This window comes from Salmo salar, chromosome 16 (genome assembly GCF_965601325.2).
Source record: "Salmo salar chromosome 16, fSalSal1, whole genome shotgun sequence".
In the NCBI taxonomy this organism is placed as follows: domain Eukaryota; kingdom Metazoa; phylum Chordata; class Actinopteri; order Salmoniformes; family Salmonidae; genus Salmo; species Salmo salar.
The window spans coordinates 44195969-44214314 of NC_138306.1; the positions used below are offsets into that span (position 1 = coordinate 44195969).

General features: G+C 40.7%; 1 protein-coding gene across 1 annotated transcript; it reads right to left on the bottom strand.

Moving 5' to 3' along the window:
• Nucleotides 1-5642: 5642 nt before the first annotated feature.
• Nucleotides 5643-18346, bottom strand: slc35e1 (solute carrier family 35 member E1). Its single transcript, XM_014149322.3, has 6 exons — nt 17878-18346; nt 16317-16387; nt 15556-15693; nt 14633-14758; nt 13100-13345; nt 5643-8405 (listed from the first exon to the last, which is right to left on the bottom strand). The coding sequence occupies exons 1-6, from the start codon at nt 18203-18205 to the stop codon at nt 8169-8171; spliced, it is 1146 nt and encodes a 381-aa protein (XP_014004797.1). The 5' UTR covers nt 18206-18346; the 3' UTR covers nt 5643-8168.

Consider the following 18346-nt stretch of genomic DNA (forward strand, 5'->3'; position numbering starts at 1 on the left):
CCCTTTGGGAAGAATTAAACTTGGTTCAGCTTCTCTAATGTCTGTGAGTTATTTACTCTGAAAAATAAGAACCTAACAATGTGTTGTGTTGATATAATTGATGATGGTTGGAGATTCACCCATTTTCATTATAGAACTTTCAAAAACAGTAGGTAAATTCATTAAATTAACCATTCAATGTTAACATTTAAATTAAAGATGGGCTTAGGCACTTGACCTGAGACCTATCACAGCGATGTATTACACCAACAATAATTATCACATTGTGAAGTTAAAGAGACCAAGAGTTATCAGTTTTATAAAACACCAGGTGTGATTAGTGCTGCAAACCAATTCCGACTTCCTAAACCAGGGATAATGAACTAGATTCAGACACAGGACAATTTCTCTTGAGCGGATGGTCCGGGGACCGGAACATAATTAAGCAATGAGGCCCGAGGGGGTGTGGTATTATGGACAATATACCACGGCCAAGGGCTGTTCTTAGCACGACGTAACGAGGAGTGCCTGGATACAGCCCTTGTCATACCCGGTCTGGTATACGGTCTGATATACCACAGCTGTCAGCCAATCAGCATTCAGGGTTTGAACCACCAAGTTTATAATTACAAATCATTTGTAGACTGAAAATTTACTGCAAGAAGCCCAAACATATAATATTTGACTAAAACAATAATTTCAAACCTTGCTTACATTTGTATACAATCACGTGTCTCTCTATTATGGTGGGAATACGTGGGAACAGATTTCTTCAATTAAAATCACATGCAGCTCATATCCTGTGGTTTTTACAGTATTTTCATGTCTAGGTGTTTTTACATGTCCAACAATAAAAATGTATATATGTTACCAGTCAAAGGTTGACACACCTACTCGTTCAAGGCTTTTTATTTTAAAAGAAAACTATTATTCTACAATGTATTTTCTACATTGTGGAATAATAGTGAAGACATCAAAACTATGAAATAACACATATGGAATCATATAGTAACCAAAAAAGTGTTAAACAAATCAGAATATATTTTATATTTGAGATTCTTCTAAGTAGCCACCCTTTGCCTTGATGACAGCTTTGATTTGTTTAACACTTTCTTGGTTACTACATGATTCCATATGTGTTACTTCATAGTTAGATGTCTTCACTATTATTCTACAATGTAGGAAATAGTAAAAAGAAAAGAAAAACCCTTGAATGAGTAGGTGTGTCCAAACTTTTGACTGGTACTGTATGTTTGTAGGTAGTGTCAGACCTACCTTAAAACAGGAGGCCCTGTAGAGAAGCTGTAACACGTGGCCAATGCTGGTCTTGGAGGCCTGGCTCTAACCTCTGAACCACAAACAGCACCAGGACCTTCCTGGATAGAGCAGAGCCGTCCTCCATATACAAAAGCACCAGCTTCAGAGCCTCCTCCTGCATCGTTACAACAGACAGCACAACATATGCTTACCATTTTTCCTCAGATTACATTCAATTTCTCAGTTATTCAGGAAGAACGCATTTGAAACATTGACGTGTTGTCATTTGGGCCAAGACTTTATATTTTATGTTAAAATTAAATGATTTGTCTCTAATTTTCATAAATACATTGGGTGTATTTGGATATAAAAAACAATTAACATAATGGGGTGGAATGAGTAGGTGTGTCCAAACTTTTGACTGGTACTGTAATATATATATACATACATACACTTGAAGTCGGAAGTTAACATACACTTAGGTTGGAGTCATTAAAACTAGTTTTTCAACCACTTCACAAATTTCTTGATAACAATCTAGAGTTTTGGCAAGTCGGTTAGGACATCTACTTTGCGCGTGACACAAGTCATTTTTCCAACAATTGTTTACAGACAGATTATTTGATTTATAAGTCACTGTATAACAATTCCAGTGGGTCAGAAGTTGACATACACTAAGTTGACTGTGCCTTTAAACAGCTTGGAAAATTCCAGAAAATGTTGTCATGGCTTTAGAAGCTTCTGATAGGCTAATTAACATCATTTGAGTCAATTGGAGGCGTACCTGTGGATGCATTTCAAGGCCTACCTTCAGACTCATTGCGTCTTTGCTTGACATCATGGGAAAATCAAAATAAATCAGCCAAGACCTTGTAGACCACCACAAGTATGGTTCATCCTTGGGAGCAATTTCCAAACGCCTGAAGCAACCACGTTCATCTGTACAAATAGTACGCAAGTATAAACACCATGGGACCACACAGCCGTCATACCGCTCAGGAAGGAGACGCATTCTGTCTCCTAGAGATGAACGTACTTTGGTGCGAAAAGTGCAAATCAATCCCAGAACAACAGAAAAGGATCTTGTGAAGATGCTGGAGGAAACAGGTACAAAAGCATCTATATCCACAGTGAACGAGTCCTATATCGACATAACCTGAAAGGCCGCTCAGCAAGGAAGAAGGCACTGCTCCATACCGCCATAAAAAAAGCCAGACTACGGTTTGCAACTGCACATGGGGACAAAGATTGCACTTTTTGGAGAAATGTCCTCTGATGAAACAACAATAGAACTGTTTGGCCATAATGACCATTGTTATGTTTGGAGGAAAAAGGGGGAAGCTTGCAAGCCAAAGAACACCATCCCAACCGTGAAGCACGGGGGTGGCAGCATCATGTTGTGGGGGTGCTTTGCTGCAGGAGGGACTGGTGCACTTCACAAAATAGATTGCATCATGAGGGAGGGAAATTATGTGGATATATTGAAGCAACATCAAGACATCAGTCAGGAATTTAAAGCTTGGTCGCAAATGGGTCTTCCAAATGGACAATGACCCCAAGCATACTTCCAAAGTTGTGGAAAAATGGCTGAAGGACAACAAAGTCAAGGTATTGGAGTGGCCATCACAAAGCCCTGTGGGCTGAACTGAAAAGGCGTGTGCGAGCAAGGAGGCCTACAAACTTGACTCAGTTACACCAGCTCTGTCAGGAGGAATGGGACAAGATGTACCCAACTTATTGTGGGAAGCTTGTGGAAGGCTACCCAAAACATTTGACCCAAGTTAAACAATTTAAAGGCAATGCTACGAAATACTAATTGAGTGTATGTAAACTTCTGACCCACTGGGAATGTGATGAAAGAAATAAAAGCTGAAATAAATAACTACTATTATTCTGACATTTCACATTCTTAAAATAAAGTGGTGATCCTAACTGACCTAAGACAGGGAATTTTTACTCTGATTAAATTTCAGGAATTGTGAAAAACTGAGTTTAAATGTATTTGGCTAAGGTGTATGTACATTTCAGACTTCAACTGTATACATCTTTTTTTTTTGCTCAGAAAACTTGGGGGGGGGGGGGGGGGGGCAAATAAAACCGCCGCAAGTTGGGGAACCCTGTTCTAAACCATCTGTTGGGAGTATCAGTTAGCTGAGAGTGGGTCTAAGGAATGATCAGGTTTTGAGTATGCTGAGCTTGGTCTGAGAAAACCTGTTTTTCCCCCATTGAGGCCACATAGAGTGTCCATTACTTGTTAAACCAAGACCCTTGCTGATGGTGTGATTAGTTACTGCATATCAGACCCTTGAGGGGCTAATGGATCAATCTCAAAGGCAGTTAATGCACAAGATGTAAAGTTACATTTCCTGGATCTACCCCTCACCAATGCTAAAAAAGCAGACGTTTCACAGCAGACACATTGGTGCCTCTTCTGCAGAGGTGTAAACAACCTCAGAGGAGCAGGAGGATGCAACCTGGACTCAAGCATAGACGTAACATAGTAAATGTAAGTCTGTCTCCCTCCATCTAGTATACATTGAGTATTTAAAACATTAGGAACAACTGCTCTTTCCATGACAGACTGACCAGGTGAAAGCTGATGCCTTATTGTTGTCACCTGTTAAATCCACTTCAATCAGTGTAGATGAAGTGGAGGAGACCGGCTAAAGAAGGACATTTAAAGCCTTGAGACTATTGAGACATGGGTTGTGTGTGTGCCGTTCAGAGGGTGAATGGGCAAGACAAAATATTTAAGTGCCTTTGAACAGGGCATGGTAGTAGGTGCCAGGCGCAACAGTTTGAGTGTGTCAAGAATTGTAACGCTGCTGGGTTTTTCACCCTCAACAGTGTGCATCAAGAACGGTCCACCACCCAAAGGACATCCAGCCAACTTGACACAATTATGGGAAGCATTGGAGTCAACATGGGCTAGCATCCCTGTGGAACACTTGACACCTTGTAGAGTCCATGCCCCGACAATTTGAGGCTGTTCTGAGGGAAAAAGGGGGTGCAACTCAATATTAGGAAGCTGTTCCTACTGTTTTGTATACTCAGTGTACGTTACATTTCATTTGGTACAGTATGTATTAATTTGTGGATGTCCATCAACCATTTCATTTGTTATGAATTACAGCTGGTATGATATGTTACAAATTCCTATTTGTTGTGGCTAATGTTAGCTAGGTGGCTAAGTAGTTGCAAAGTAGCAACAACAACAAAAAAGTAGTAAGTACAATAGTTCTTTCGAGCTATACGTCCGACCAACCGCCTTATTTTCATTTTTACCTCAAGTAACCATTCCAAAATGTAACATATCATACTAATGAGTTTCCAGGATTTACGTTCCCTATGTTACGTCTAGTCTATCCCACTGGGCACACTGTTGGAACCAACGTGGAACAGATGTTGAATTGACGTCTGTGTCCAGTGGGATGAGACCAGGCTGGATTTCCACACGTTTTTCTCCTCTAAAACTTTGATTAGACTGAATTCGAAACACTGCAGCAGTTATGCATCTCAGGAGTGAAGTTACTCAACAACAATAAATCTGGCTTTTTGAACTTTGTCATGGAGGATGTGGGAGTGTGCCTCATCCCCAGAGAGATGACTAGTTCTCCTGGGTTGTGTACCTGTTTTCTACCCTTTCAACCAGAAGTGTTCACTTCCTCTCATGCTTTAGGGACTAGATTACAAAAGTGTTAAATATCAATTAAAAGTATAAGACTGGTGAAAGCAGCTGGAGAGAATTTCCACCCGTTCCTTTTAAATCCATGAGGGGAAATTTACCGGTGCATACTTTGTGAAGGGTAAAGTGGAACAGCAGCCGCAAGTCTTTGTGTAATAGCTGTTAGATAAATGTAAGGGGAAAGTTTCCATCTCTGCATTACATAGCCCTACCAGCCCCTATGGCACTGTAAACATTTGATAGGTGTAGCTACAAAATGGATACAAAGCTACATTTCCACTTACAGACTCTTTCGTTGTTGGTAGTTAATTCCACCAATACGAAGTCCTATTGTCCTCATCCAAGCAATAATGAAATACCCATGCCATGCCTGAAAGTTAGATATGGAGGGGAAATATTATAACTTGTGAAAAGTCTATTCTGATTCTTGACACAAGAGGGAGCACTTGCTTTATTGGATTTTTTTACATTTTATTTAACTAGGCGAATTACAGTTGGCAATTGGATAGGCTGAAGCGTTTAGTTAAAATTCATACTAGTCCAAATAAACAATTGAAAACAAGGCATTGAACATAGATGACAATTCTAATGATCAACAATAGTAATAGATGACTCACCTTCATCCTTTACCAATGTAAGCACCCACCTGTCCAAAGTCAAATAAATGTTTACTATGCATTCAATGTATAGCACACCTTTTTCAAGAAAATTAAATCATACATTCATTTCACAATGCATTTATTTCCTTAGACATTTAAAAATAGTATTTACTAAACGTAAGCAGACAAAACTGTGCATGGTTGCACTTATGTATACTTCTGTACCTAGACACCATAAATAAAAATCTATAAACATTGGTTCAGTAAAAATTCAGTTTTTCAAGATTATTTAAAACACAGAAAAAAATTGCATTTATACAACTTTTACTAAGCAACCCCCACATATCCAAATGTACATTCCAGTAAATAACCTCATAGCAAATACCGTCCCAGATCTAACAAAGTTTCTCTAAATTCTCATGTTCAAAGTGTTATCCATTAGCTTACTGTATAGACAAATTAGGCTTTACGTTAAATTAAACATATACATAATGCACATCAGAATTCATCACTCCATGCTACTGGGTCAAAAAATAAGAGTAAAAAAAAAATAAAAAAGATCCTTGTGATGCACTTGAGCCAGGTAGCTCCTTTCATTTGGCACCTCGCATAAGGACGTGACAAACTCCACCATAGATTTAAGAAGAGACCTTGAGACATTTGAACAGAATGACATACAATACAAAATAAGATGGGATCCAAGCTGACTTACCACAGCTCTTCATAACATCTTATGTTAAAGGTGACAGAAAAATGATTTAGTAGAATCCAAATCGTGGCTCCAACATTTGATCTTCCTTCCACAAATAAAATATTTGTTATCCAAAGCCAGATTTCTACAAATTGTTTTCACTGTAAAGATGATTCAATAGACAATGATAGGACAAAGTCAAGTCAAAAGTCATTCATGAGGACATGCAGAGAACAGGCATAAGTGACATTTAAATGTATTCAAATCCCCATAGCCTAATCACCACGCTAGTATGAATTTCATTACGGAAACAGACCAAAACCTGCCGAACTAAATGATATGGAAGTTTCACTAAATGAACTATGATAAGCTTGGAACTACCTGAGAATTCCACACAAGCTCACACAAGTTCATTAAATGTGTAAATACACATCCATAAGTATACAGCACATACCATTATTTGTATTTATGGTAAACAGCGAAAATGCTTTTTCAAAATCTCAGCATGTAGTTTGTTGCCAGCCAGTCGCTGAACATGAAATAAAATCAGGTTAGATCCAACTTTCCTGCTGTTAGTAAACAGCAAAGAAATTCTCCACTTAAAATGCTTGAATGTGCTGTAGCAAATTGAAACACGCAAACTTAAATAAAAAAGTTGAACTAGAAGAATATTCCTTTTATAGTCAACAAGGATAACATTTTGCTAGAGCTTCACACAAGTTAGTCTCCGTCACATCTTTCATTGATTTGCAAAGTAAATAACCAGTTCAGGTGCGTCACACCAGCTTTGAAAAACAGCTATTGTTCCCTGTAGGCTAAATGACTCGCATGCAGGGGGAAATACTACTCAATCAGAACATGATTGTAAGTGTGAATATTAGGAACAAAATGACAAACAGGCAAAACAAGTGGAGTCTACTGACACTTAAGCCTGATCCAGTAATTCTGCCAATCCTGACCCTTCTACCGACATATTACACAGCTATTACAAGATCAGATACGACTTGATTAAATGACCGATATGGAAATACAACATGAATTCAAAAAAATATGTTTTTGATCCATACACTGGATAGAGCAGTGAAATGTGTCGTTTCACATTGTCAGCCATAATAGTACCTCTGGAGGTTAAGGGCCTTGCTCAAGGGCACAGACATATTTTTCACCTTTTCGGATTGGGTATTCAAACCAGGGACCTTTCTGTACCTACAACCGATTATATACATTTTCATGCCTCCATCACTAGTTAAAGACAAACCAGAAAATGTCATAAGGGCAAACGGTTTTACATGTATAGGACAAATGTTGCCAATCTCTGCAAAACATTAATGTAAAATGTTCAGGCCTTCTGTGATAAAATTGGGGTCAATGTAACCTTGAGGACAAGCCTGATTCACAAGGCATTATGGGCATGGTAAACATTTCATGGTCTTTGATATACAGTTAAAGTTATGAATTATTTATTTTTGAACTACGCTATTGTAGCTACAGTAACAATTATTCCCACGTTAGCGAACTCCCACAGAAAAAATAATAAGAACATCCTTTCCTTAGCAAGCAAACAAAAAACAAACACTTCACTCCAAAATCTAAATCTGTCAAACGAGTCCATGTTCCAAGCCATTTGTTATGTAGATCCAGTGGTATGCCTTAATCCAAAATTAACTGGAAAGATTGACACTATCTGCAACAGTTGACATATTACAGGGTTGGAAGTGGACAACATCAGACAACTTTGATTTTGACTTAACTATCCCTTTTTAAGTGTTCATATCAAAATAAATACAACACAAGGAGGTGAAGAGAATGTTAGAGAACATGTTTGGGACAAAACACTGGCCAACTCATGACTGATACTTCCCTCTCCGCCAACAGCACTTGCCTTTCTTTTTGTTAGAGGTGGTTTAAGAATTCTGCTGGAAACAAATACAATATGTCCATGGAGAAATCCACCAGCCTAAACCACATACTGGTGGTTGGAGGCGCCGTAGTTCATTGTGTAGGCCTGCCGGCTGTACTGGAAGTGGTCGGTCAACACGTTGCTTCGTCCATACTGAATGTCTGAACCTTGGGAGAAAGGCACTGAACCATTGGGCTGCGTCTTGTCCAGTCCCAAATTGTCAAAGGACATCATGTCCTGCTTGGAGGAAGGCAGCAGCTTTTTCTTAGCTTCCTTGTTGGCGTCATATTTTGCCTGTTGGCAGTGAAGAGAAGGGAATAGCTTAGTGTAGCAATTAACAAAGGATGACAAAAGAAATGCACATTGATGTATATTACTGTGTGATTTCCCAAAGTTAAATCTGGTATGTAAACTTTCCACAGTGGGGGTGGGTTTCAGCGCACGTGAGCACTGTGCAGCGTGAGCCATGTCTACCACATGGCCTCACATGTGAATCCTTAAAGAGATGGGTGGGCCTAAAGCTTAAGAGTGTGAACGACGCTGAATGGGAGTAGACAAAGAAGAGCTCTCCAGTAGGTGTACCAAAACATTCAAGGGACATTTTCTAAAGTTGGGTTACAAGTTTATCAACTTTCAAAGCAGAATAAAATGTCCCATTGTTCTTCAACTGCAGTGTATGATATACCATTTTCTACCTCTGAGTCTATACTTTTATCCAATGTAAAAAATACTTGAGGCAGGCAGTCAGTCACATTTGACATTTTACTCATTTAGCAGACGCTCTTATCGAGAGCAATTTACTATTAGTGCATTCATCTTAAGATAGCAAGGTGAGACAACCACAAAAACAGTCGAAGTAAGTACATTTTTCCTCAATAAAGAAGTTATCAGCAAAGTCGGTGCTAGTAGGAAAAGACAAGTGCAAGGATATTTTATTATTATATGTGGTCGTCTCACCTCGCTATCTTAAGATGAATGTAAGTTGCTCTGGATAAGAGTGTCTGCTAAATGACAAAAACATTTAAAATGTCTTTAAGGCTCCCATTTGAGCTACAGTTGAAGTCGGAAGTCTACAGTCGTGACCAAGTTTTGAGAATGACACAAATATTAATTTCCAAAGTTTGCTGCTTCAGTGTCTTTAGATATTTTTGTCAGATGTTACTATGGATTACTGTCAATTAACTTCTGGGCCACATCCTGACTGATGGTAGCCCATTCAGCCCATTTTGTTTGTCCACCCGCCTCTTGAGGATTGACCACAAGTTCTCAATGGGATTAAGGTCTGGGGTGTTTCCTGGCCATGGCCCCAAAATATCAATGTTTTGTTCCTCGAGCCACTTCGTTATCACTTTTGCCTTATGGCAAGGTGCTCCATCATGCTGGAAAAGGCATTGTCCGTCAAACTGTTCCTGGATGTTTGGGAGAAGTTGCTCTCGGAGGATGTGTTGGTACCATTCTTTATTCATGGCTGTGTTCTTAGGCAAAATTGTGAGTGAGCCCACTCCCTTGGCTGAGAAGCAACCCCACACATGAATGGTCTCAGGATGCTTTACTGTTGGCATGACACAGGACTGATGGTAGCGCTCACCTTGTCTTCTCCGGACAAGATTTTTTCCGGATGCTCCAAACAAACGGAAAGGGGATTCATCAGAGAAAATGACTAACCCCAGTCCTAAGCAGTCCAATCGCTGTACCGTTTGCAGAATATCAGTCTGTCCCTGATATTTTTCCTGGAGAGAAGTGGCTTCTTTGCTGCCCTTCTTGACACCAGGCCATCCTCCAAAAGTCTTTGCCTCACTGAGTGCAGATGCACTCACACCTGCCTGCTGCCATTCCTGAGCAAGCTCTGTACTGGTGGTGCCCCGATCCCTCAGCTGAATCAACTTCAGGAGACGGTCCTGGCGCTTGCTGGACTTTCTTGGGCGCCCTGAAGCCTTCTTCACAACAATTGAACCGCTCTCCTTGAAGTTCTTGATGATCCGATAAATAGTTGATTCAGGTGCAATCTGAATCAACTGGCAGCAATATCCTTGCCTGTGAAGCCCTTTTTGTGCAAAGCAATGACGACGGCACGTGTTCCCTTGCAGGTAACCACGTTTGACTGAGGAAGAACAATGATTCCAAGCACCACCCTCCTTTTGAAGCTTCCAGTCTGTTATTCAAATTCAATCAGCATGACAGAGTGATCTCCAGCCTTGTCCTCGTTAAAACTCACACCTGTGTTAACGGGAGAATCACTAACATGATGTCAGCTGGTCCTTTTGTGGCAGGGCTGAAATGCAGTGGAAATGTTTTTTGGGGATTCAGTTCATTTGCATGGCAAAGAGGGACTTTCACTCTTCATAACCTTCTGGAGTATATGCAAATTGCCATCATACAAACTGAGGCAGTAGACTTTGTGAAAATGAATATTTCTGTAATTCTCCAAACTTTTGGCCACGACTGTACATACACCTTAGCCAAATACATTTAAACTCAATTCCTGACATTTAATCCTAGTAAATATTCCCTGTCTTAGGTCAGTCAGGATCACCACTTTATTTTAAGAAGGTGAAATGTCAGAATAAAAGTAGAGAGAATGATTCATTTCAGCTTTTATTTCTTTCATCACATTCCCAGTGGGTCAGAAGTTTACATACACTCAATTATTATTCGGTAGCATTGCCTTTAAATTGTTTAACTTGGGTCAAACGTTCCAGGTAGCCTTCCACAAGCTTCCCACAACAAGTTGGGTGAATTTTGTCCCATTCCTCCTGACAGAGCTGGTGTAACCGAGTCAGGTTTGTAGGGCTCCTTGCTCGCACACACTTTTTCAGTTCAGCCCACAAATTTTCTATAGGATTGAGGTCAGGGCTTTGTGAGGGCCACACCAAAACCTTGACTTTGTTGTCCTTAACCTGTTATGGCTAGGGGGCAGTATTTTCACGGCTGGATAAAAAAACGTACCCGATTTAATCTGATTATTAGTCCTGCCCAGAAACTAGAATATGCATATAATTATTAGCTTTGGATAGAAAACACTCCAAAGTTTCTAAAACTGTTTGAATGGTGTCTGTGAGTATAACAGAACTCATTTGGCAGGCCAAAACGTGAGAAGATTCTGTACAGGAAGTACCCTGTCTGACCATTTCTTGAACTTCTTTGCCATCTCTATCCATTACAAAGGATCTCTGCTCTAACGTGACACTTCTTACGTCTTCCATGGGCGCTCAGAGCCCGGGAAAAAGCTGAATGACGTAATTCAAAGCCCTGGCTGAAACACACGAGCGCTTTTGCTAAGTGGTCTATCAGAGGACAAAGGGCTTAGGCTCGTGCACTGGCCGCCCCCGTCTTTGTGTTTTTCCCTCTATTTGCCGAAACACAGATTCCCGGTCGGAATATTATGGCTTTTTTACGAGAAAAATGGCATAAAAATTGATTTTAAACAGCGGTTGACATGCTTCAAAGTACGGTAATGAAATATTTAGAAATCTTTTGTCACGAAATGCATTCATGCATGCATTCACTACTGTAAGTCGCTCTGGATAAGAGCGTCTGCTAAGTGACTAAAATGTAAAATTATGTCTTGAGATGTTGCTTCAATATATCCACAACTTTCCTACCTTATGATGCCATCTATTTTGTGAAGTACACCAGTCCCTCCTGCAGCAAAGCACCCCCACAACATGCTGCTGCCTTCCCCATGCTTCACGGTTGGGATGGTGTTCTTTGGCTTGCAAGCATCCCCCTTTTCCTCCAAACATAACGATGGTCATTATGGCCAAACAGTTCTATTTTTGTTTCATCAGACCAGAGGACATTTCTCCAAAAAGTACAATCTTTGTCCCCATGTGCAGTTGTAAACCGTAGTCTGGCTTTTTTAATGGCGGTTTGGAGCAGTGGCTTCTTCCTTGCTGAGCGGCCTTTCAGGTTATGTCGATATAGGACTCATTTTACTGTGGATATTGATACTTTTGTACCCGTTTCCTCCAGCATCTTCACAAGGTCCTTTGTTGTTGTTCTGGGATTGATTTGCACTTTTCGCACCAAAGTACGTTCATCTCTAGGAGAGAGAACGCGTCTCCTCCTGAGCGGTATGACGGCTGCGTGGTCCCATGGTGTTTATACTTGCGTACTATTGTTTGTACAGATGAACGTGGTACCTTCAGCCGTTTGGAAATTGCTCCCGAGGATGAACCAGACTTGTGGAGGTCTACAAGGTCTTGGCTGATTGCTTTTGATTTTCCCATGATGTCAAGCAAAGAGGCACCGAGTTTGAAGGTAGGCTTTGAAATACATCCACAGGTACATCTCCAATTGACTCAAATAATGTCAATTAGCCTATCAGAAGCTTCTAAAGCCATGACATCATTTTCCAAGCTGTTTAAAGGCACAGTCAACTTAGTGTATGTAAACTTCTGACCCAACTTTGATACAGTGAATTATAAGTGAAATAATCTGTCTGTAAACAATTGTTGGAAAAATTACGTGTGTCATGCAAAGTAGATGTCCTAACCGACTTGCCAACACTATAGTTTGTTAACAAGAAATTTGTGGAGTGGTTGAAAAACGAGTTTTAATGACTCCAACATTAGTGTATGCAAACTTCCGACTTCAACTGTATATTATACACCTGCATGCTGAGTTTGATATAGTTGTTAATTTATTTCATGAACTAAGTTGAATTAGTTGTTGGTGGCCAAAGTGTTGGAAAATTTCAGATACTATTGTTTTACGCTACAGATGTCTTATTTAAGATACTATTTAAAGAGGTTGTTTCAGACGTTTTCAAAAGATGGACAGAGTCCAAGAGTCATTCACACTCGCACTTCTCTATTTTCTTACTAGCACTGATTTAGCAAACAGTGAATATTTTAAGGTTTAACTTGCAATAATTGTGATAAGTGGTTGTTTTACACGTTTTAGTTGAATGCAGTGATTGTAATGACTGGATAAGAGCGTCTGCTAAATAACTAAAACGTAAATGTAAGCATGTCAAAAAGACTCACCTTGTTGTACAGGAAGACGCCCACTATTGCCGTCATCATGCCCATGATGTTGGTGGAGCTGACGGGGTTGCGTAGCATTAGGAGCGATATGCTGATGACCATGATCCTCTTGGTGGCGTTGGCCACGGCGTAGCTCAGCGGGCTGATCAGGTTGAGGACACTGAAGGCGATGACATTCTGGGCAAAGTTACAGAAGCCGCTGACCAGGAGGAGGAGAAAGGTGCCGGTCCATTCAGACATTCCCGTCTGTAGGGGTTATGCAGAGGAGGGAGAGAGAGACGGAGTGAGAACTTGGATATTTGGAGAGAACAATGGATTTAATCATGACTTTCTAGGAAAAGAGAACGTATCCAGGTTGTGGTCTCAATGGGACAATTGAATAAAAGGCAACCGGACACTAAAGATTTTGTTGTGTGGAGGTTAATTAAGTAGAACTTATTTTTTTATTTCACCTTTATTTAACCAGGTAGGCAAAATATCATATGTATGGAACACACACTACCAGTAGATGAAACACTATCATATAAGCTCATAAAATAAATAAATAAAAAGTGCTGGAGCAGCAGGTGTCCGTGTAGTAAAAGGGTCTAGGCCAATTGGCAAAATAGGAATAGTAGCCCAAGAAATTGACTGATGGGCCACTACAGCTAACAGTCCGGTATGCTCTAGATAGCTAGCGGGCCACGGCTAGCAGATGGACATTCAGGGGACATCGCGACGAAGGAGCCAGTTGAAAAAAACCCTTGAGCGGATTACGTCAGTAGTCCAGTCGTGATGGGTCGGCAGGGCTCCGTATCGGCAATATAAGGGGTCCAGGCCAATTGGCAAAATAGGTATTGTAGCCCAAGGATTGTCTGATGGTCCTCTACAGCTAGCCGGGAGATGGGCTTAGCATAGGCTAGCTCCAGGCTAATTGGTTCTTGCTTCGGAACAGGGACGTTAGCCAGGAAAAGCCAATTGGATAGCAGCTAGCTAGCTGTGGTGATCCAGGTGAAGAGGTTCAGAGCACATTGGGTGAGGCGGGTTGCAGGAGAGTATGTTGAAGTTGGAGTTAAGAAAAATATATGTGAAGAAAACAGATTTATAAAGATATATACACGGGACACGACAAGACGAAGACGTCTGACTGCTACGCCATCTTGGATATTAAATCGGGCAAAAGCAAGTGGATAATAAAAGTATTGTACATACTGTGGATTTTTTTTTATAGTACATACCAGAGGCGGCTGGTAGGAGGAGCTATAAGAGGACGGGCTCATACATTTAAATCCATCCAATATTCCCTTTCAGCCATTACAATGAGTCCGTCCTCCTATAGCTCCTCTCACCAGCCTCTGGTACCCAGTGTATGACATCCTGTAGACTTGTGTATGTTAAATATATCATATGTATGGAACACACACTACCAGTAGATGAAACACTATCATATAAGCTCATAAGCCGGACAACAAAAGATCACATTATTTGACGAGTAACATATATGAACCTGCGCATACACTTGACGAAACTGAAGCACGTATTATTTTAACTCACAAAATCCCCCTCAACCAAGAATGAGGAGAGGTCCACCAGAACCCACGTAGGCACCATGAAGAAAACAGCATTGAAGCCCAGTATGTTGAGAAGTCTCAGGTGGTGGATCCTCGTGTCCCGCAGCACCTAAAAAGCAATGAATATTAATTCATAGCTTTGTCATTTCTCAGGCCAGCCATTGCAGAAAACTGTTGTGTGTTGACCTTGGAAATCAGTGGGCAGCAAAATATATCTCAAGGCTACACAAAGACACATCATTATAAATTGAGAGGGCACAATTTCCTTGTTCGTTGAATGCTTTGGTTTTCTTCATCAACAGCATGATAGACAGGTAATGTAATCACAGTTGGTAATTAACAAGACATGGTTGTTAAATCATTACACAATAATGGAACTGCAGGGTTAGTAATATCAAAAGTAATTCTTAATTCTAGCACTTGTCAGTTTTCATAAAACAACATTTAACCGAGTAATAATGTCCAATGGAGGAAATATGTTTTCCTCAAATATTGGTTGAAGGGAGGCCACATCAGCATAGTATAGGACACTACCCATAGTGCACAGCGACAGTATGTAAAGAACAAATACATTGAAAAGATTCACAATGCTTCACACTCATAGGCCTTGCCCTTGAGTTTTCCTTTCGAGTGTTTTCATGTTTACTATGAGTGCTGTCTACTATATCTGCACTTGAATATTGCAAGGAATGCTTTTACAGTGTGCATGATCCATTCCTTCAAGGGCAATACTGTATTCTATTAAATAAAACATCTCGAGTTTATTCTCCAACCATTACCCAAACACATAGGTCATTCAAATGTCCACCAAAGTTCAAAATGTGCTCTCCAGCTATACTTTTATCCATCATCTAACAACACATAAATAACAGTATTTTTCAAAGGGTGCAGACTGGTAAGATGTACCTTTTTGGAGAAGATGTTTTGCAGAGAGAAGCAGAGTGTGGCGGCCAGGGCACTGACTAACCCAGATACATCAAAGGACATTTCTGTCATCGTGGCCAGAAGCACTCCTCCGATGATGGGGATGAGAGATACGTACACCTGAGACAGGCGCAAGATAGGAGTGCAAAAGAGAAAGGGTTACACTTTATTTGGGTAGTCCAGATTTTCCATCTGTAGATGCTATACAGATGGTCAAACAATCAACAAACGATCTGTTGATAAGCAACTGCTTGCTAAGGTTACGGTTAAGGTACTTTTAGAATAAGCGTTAAGGTTAGGGCTAGGGTTAAGGTCATGGTTAGTAGATAGTTAGTCTGTAGTCCATCTGTAGATGCTCTATCCAAATAAATTGTTACTAGGCCAAAGTCAGCAGGATATTCCTAATCATGGAGGAGTCTCAAAGTACAGTTGAAAAAAATAAAAATAAAAAGCCATCCATACACATGCAGTTGTTTTGCTCATTTGTTTTGGGACATGTCACATTTGCCCAAACTCTAAACAGCTATGACATATAAATAGCTTTGTTATTGCAGAACACTACTATAGCCCCTGCAGTGTTAACATGATGTCAGAAGAGGGGTACATTTTCTGTAAATGCACCTGCAAGGCTGGCAGATATATGAGCCAACATACAGGCTCATATTGTGCCATGTCACCATTGCTTGGACAAAATATCTTCCAAAGCAGCTTTATGTACACAATACATTTTCTGAGTTACTCACTTTTGTCGTTTGCTTCTCCTTCATGATAATCCTTGATAACAACACAACCCATATTGGCATTGTGGCTTTGACTGTGGGGTGAAAAGAAACAAAGAATGTCAGATTGGAAAATGGATAAAAGGATCCTGTTCAGTGCATGAATTGAGGACAATGGCTTGAGTGGAACGGGTATTGATTGGAAAGGTAAGGAGCAGGACTTTTGAGATAGTGGTTTAAAGACTTAGTTGCCCATGCAACTGTGCCTCACACCTACAGTTTAAGTTTCATTGTGTATTGTGCGTCACAGACACACCCCTGGTAACAAACGTGTTACTTTGCATATTGCATCATCACGCCATAGCTTGACGTGTCAGTTAGTGAGGTGAGACAGCAATGAGTTACAGTTACACTGTATGGGGGCTGACGTCCTACATTAGGTACCTAACTAATTAGGAAGTAAAGGGCATAACACATAGGGATTGACATTAAGTGTTATCGGGGGCAAGTGAACTGAGCAGTCAGGAAACAGTAATTTGGCAGGTGGAATTTTCTGCCAAGATTTTCAGTACCTTAAACAGATCATTCTGGTTCCTCACAGTTTTTTAGGTGAAAGACAAGTAATGGCATTTCCATGTGTAAACAACTACTTTCACATTTTCAATCAAGTGACCATATGGGCTAGTGCTGTTCAGAACTGCATGCCAATCCCTGACACAGTACCTTGAAGTTCTGCTTTCTCATAGTAATGAGAGCATAATTCAAATACTCATTGTGAATAATCATACTTTACGCTTTCATTTAGAGGTGACAAACTGCAATCACACACCCCCCTATAGGCTGTCGCTGTAGCAGGTAGTTGTATTAGGCTTAGTATGCTGTAGTTGTAACCATGGACATCAACATGACAGGCAAGAATGCATCATAAGGAGTAACAACATAAAACCTATTGTGAGCAGAAAAACGATGGTTAAAGCACAGGTTTAACCATTTACTTAATGATCTCTGGACCAACCACAAATCAACGGAGACCCAGCCTTAGTGTTCTTTGCCACTGAATGAGACAACTGTAGTGGTGCAGCGGTCTAAGGCACTGCATCTCAGTGCTTGAGGCGTCACTACAGACTACAGGTTCGAATCCAGGCTGTATCACATCCGGCCGTAATTGGAGTTCCATAGGGTGCAGCACAATTGGCCTAGCGTCGTCCGGGTTTGGCCGATGTAGGTCGTTATTGTAAAGAATAATTTGTTCTTAACTGACTTGCCTAATTAAATAATGGTTAAATAAAAGTAACGTAGTTACAAGTTTAGGCACTGGCTAGGTGGGGCCCTCCCCCAAACAAAAAGGTATTCAAATAACCCAGTATGTCGCAAGTTCCTCGGTTAAACGGAACGTGGGTAATACAGTCCCATGCAAAGGAAGTCAATTCACTTAAAGCTTGTCTAAATTGTCCAGCACAAGACACCAATTCATTGAAGTTGATGTTAGCAAGCTAACGCTAGCTAGCGTTCCATGTTGCTAGTTAGAATACCAAGCAATGATTCTGCGCTAGCTAGCCTGATTCAGAGTTCGTGCCATGCTTACCAGTGTGTGCGTAGGAAACAGGTACCTTCCATATACTGAAGTGGGCCGACACAGATGCGAAGTATTTTCCAAAAGCTAAAGGGATAATATACCATTTAAAGTATCTAGTTGGTACTTCTGTTTTGGGGACTCCCCATGCTCGCAGCAACGGTGGAAGGAAGACGACGATTGAGAATATATGAAAAAGCGAAACTGTGACAGGATAAGGGAACCCATTTAGAATAATTTTGTTAACTACGTTGCCTCCCGAACTAACAGTATACCAACAGAAACAGAGTAAAGCTATCCGGACCCCTTCCTTGACTGGGGGACGCTCCACCGCAGCCATCTTCCACTTCGGAGTCACCGGCGGCAGTGTGTGGCAGCAAGGCCAGCAGTGAGACGTGGAGAAGCTACTATGCCGCGTTCCAGACAAGTCGGAAACTCGGAACCCCCGAGTTAATATTTGCGTATGTTTTTTTGTAGCGCT

Excerpts from the sequence above, each read along its gene's own strand:
- slc35e1 (XM_014149322.3), bottom strand. The coding sequence starts at position 18,205 with ATGGCTGCGGTGGAGCGTCCCCCAGTCAAGGAAGGGGTCCGGATAGCT. Across the intron at positions 15,694-16,316 it reads AGGAGAAGCAAACGACAAAA|GTGTACGTATCTCTCATCCC; the intron begins GTGAGTAACTCA and ends CGCCTGTCTCAG. Across the intron at positions 8,406-13,099 it reads GCGTCTTCCTGTACAACAAG|GCAAAATATGACGCCAACAA; the intron begins GTGAGTCTTTTT and ends CACTGCCAACAG.